We start from the raw sequence: 1688 nt of genomic DNA, 5'->3' as shown, positions 1-1688 counted from the left end.
TTGTCCCTTCCATCCCATCCTTCTCGTTGTCCCTTCCATCCCATCCTCCCCCTTGTCCCCTCCATCCCATCCTTCTCGTCCCCTCCATCCCATCGTTCTGCTGTCCCAACACATCCCCGCTGTACCACGGCTGTTTTCAGTGGCCTCGCTGCTGTAGACGACGCTGGGCCAGTCGGAGCTCAGGCGCTTGATGAGGCTGAAGGCCGACAAAGGGTTGTCCACCGAGGCGCCGGGGTCCTGGTGCAGTGCCCGGACCTTCTCATAGAACCTACATGGGGTGGCAGCACGGGTGAGGAGGTGACTGCCCAGGGAGAGGGGCTGTGAGCAACCCGACGTGCCCAAATTATAACGGGGGCAGATCTGCTGGACCCAAAGTGTCACCCGACAACCTGCGGCGGTGGCACCACCTCTGCATCAGACCCACATCCCTCAACCTCCAAACCCCAAATTCTCATCCTAAGCATTCCTAAGTTCCATCCTAAGAATAGCTTAGGTTGGGAGGGATCTTACGGATCAGTTCCAACCCCATCTTGTTTCGCTGCCATGGAGCCCTCAGCCCCACGGTCCCATTCCCATCCCACCCCCCCCCCCCCCCCCCAGTACCACCCATGGCTGCTCCTTTTCCTCTTGAAACCCCCATTTCCAGCAGCCCATCCCCGACCCGGAGCTGGGCTGGCGTGGCTGCGGGGCGTCCCCTGTTGGGCTCAGGGGGTTCCTTACCTGCTCAGGCGGCGGAGCCGGGCGCTCTCCTCCCGCAGATACGCACGGAGCCTCCGCAGCAGCCGCCCCTCATTGCCCCGCGCCTGACGGACGCTGCGCAGAGCTGAGAAAGTGTCGGTGTGGGCAGGGGGCAGCCAGGCCAGCAGGGCCCCCAGCCCCAGCACCCCCACGGCTCGCATCCCCCTCCCGGAGGCCGCAATGGTAGGGAGGGATGGAGGGAGGGAGAAAGAAAGGAAGGGAGCGGAAGGATGGGATGGGGATGAGGGGGGTTACAGGGTGGTGGTGGTGGTGGCGATGGTGGTGGGGATTTGGCGGCCCCTCCTGGCTGGCCCCGGTGTGGTTGGGCCCTCCTGGCTGGCCCCGTGCTGCAGTGAGCTGTGCTGTCACCTCCTCTTCGTCCCATCCCTCTCTGTCCCCCTCCCATCCTGTCCCCATCCTCGTTCCCATCAATCCCATCCCATCCTCATCCTCCCTGTCCCCATCCCAGCCATCCTCACACTGTCCTGCAACAATTCCATCCCTGTCCCTGTCCTGCCTGTCTCCATCCTCCCGTTCCCCTCCTGCAAGCCCTTGTTCTGTCCTGTAATAACCCTTCCCCGTTCCCATCTCATTTTACTCCCACCCTGTCTCCAACCCCTCCTGATGGTCCCCATCCCATCCCACTCCCATCCTGGCTGTCCTCCTCCTGGCTGTTCCCATTCTGTCTTCTAAGCATCCCATTCTGCTCCCTGTCCCAAATCTGTCCCCACCCCTTCTGACAGTCCCCATCCCATCCTGTCCCCATTCTGCAGCTCCCTGTCATCCCTACACCCATCCTGGTTGTCTCCATCCTCCTGTCCCCACTCCTGGAAGTCCCCACTCCATCCTGTCCTCATCCCAACCTGCCCCCTTTCCATCCTTTTCCCATCCTGCCCATTCTCATTCTGCCCTATAATCATGCCATTCTGTCCCTATCCCTTCTTGTCCCC

At 61.8% G+C, this 1688-nt stretch overlaps 1 protein-coding gene across 1 annotated transcript; it reads right to left on the bottom strand.

Moving 5' to 3' along the window:
- Positions 1–125: 125 nt before the first annotated feature.
- Positions 126–1137, bottom strand: LOC122193524 (prolyl 4-hydroxylase subunit alpha-3-like; the record flags this gene model as incomplete). Its single annotated transcript, XM_042894331.1, has 2 exons — positions 721–1137; positions 126–268 (listed from the first exon to the last, which is right to left on the bottom strand). Coding segments are annotated over exons 1-2 (322 nt in total), but the record flags the coding sequence as incomplete, so codon positions are not given.
- Between the last annotated feature and the right edge of the window lie 551 nt (positions 1138–1688).

The sequence above is a fragment of the Lagopus leucura genome, unplaced genomic scaffold, assembly GCF_019238085.1.
Source record: "Lagopus leucura isolate 7727_CA_CO unplaced genomic scaffold, USGS_WTPT01 34924-0_obj-0_obj, whole genome shotgun sequence".
Classification (NCBI taxonomy): domain Eukaryota; kingdom Metazoa; phylum Chordata; class Aves; order Galliformes; family Phasianidae; genus Lagopus; species Lagopus leucura.
Note: the sequence above shows the minus strand (reverse complement) of the source record. Positions and strands in the feature narration are given on the sequence as shown.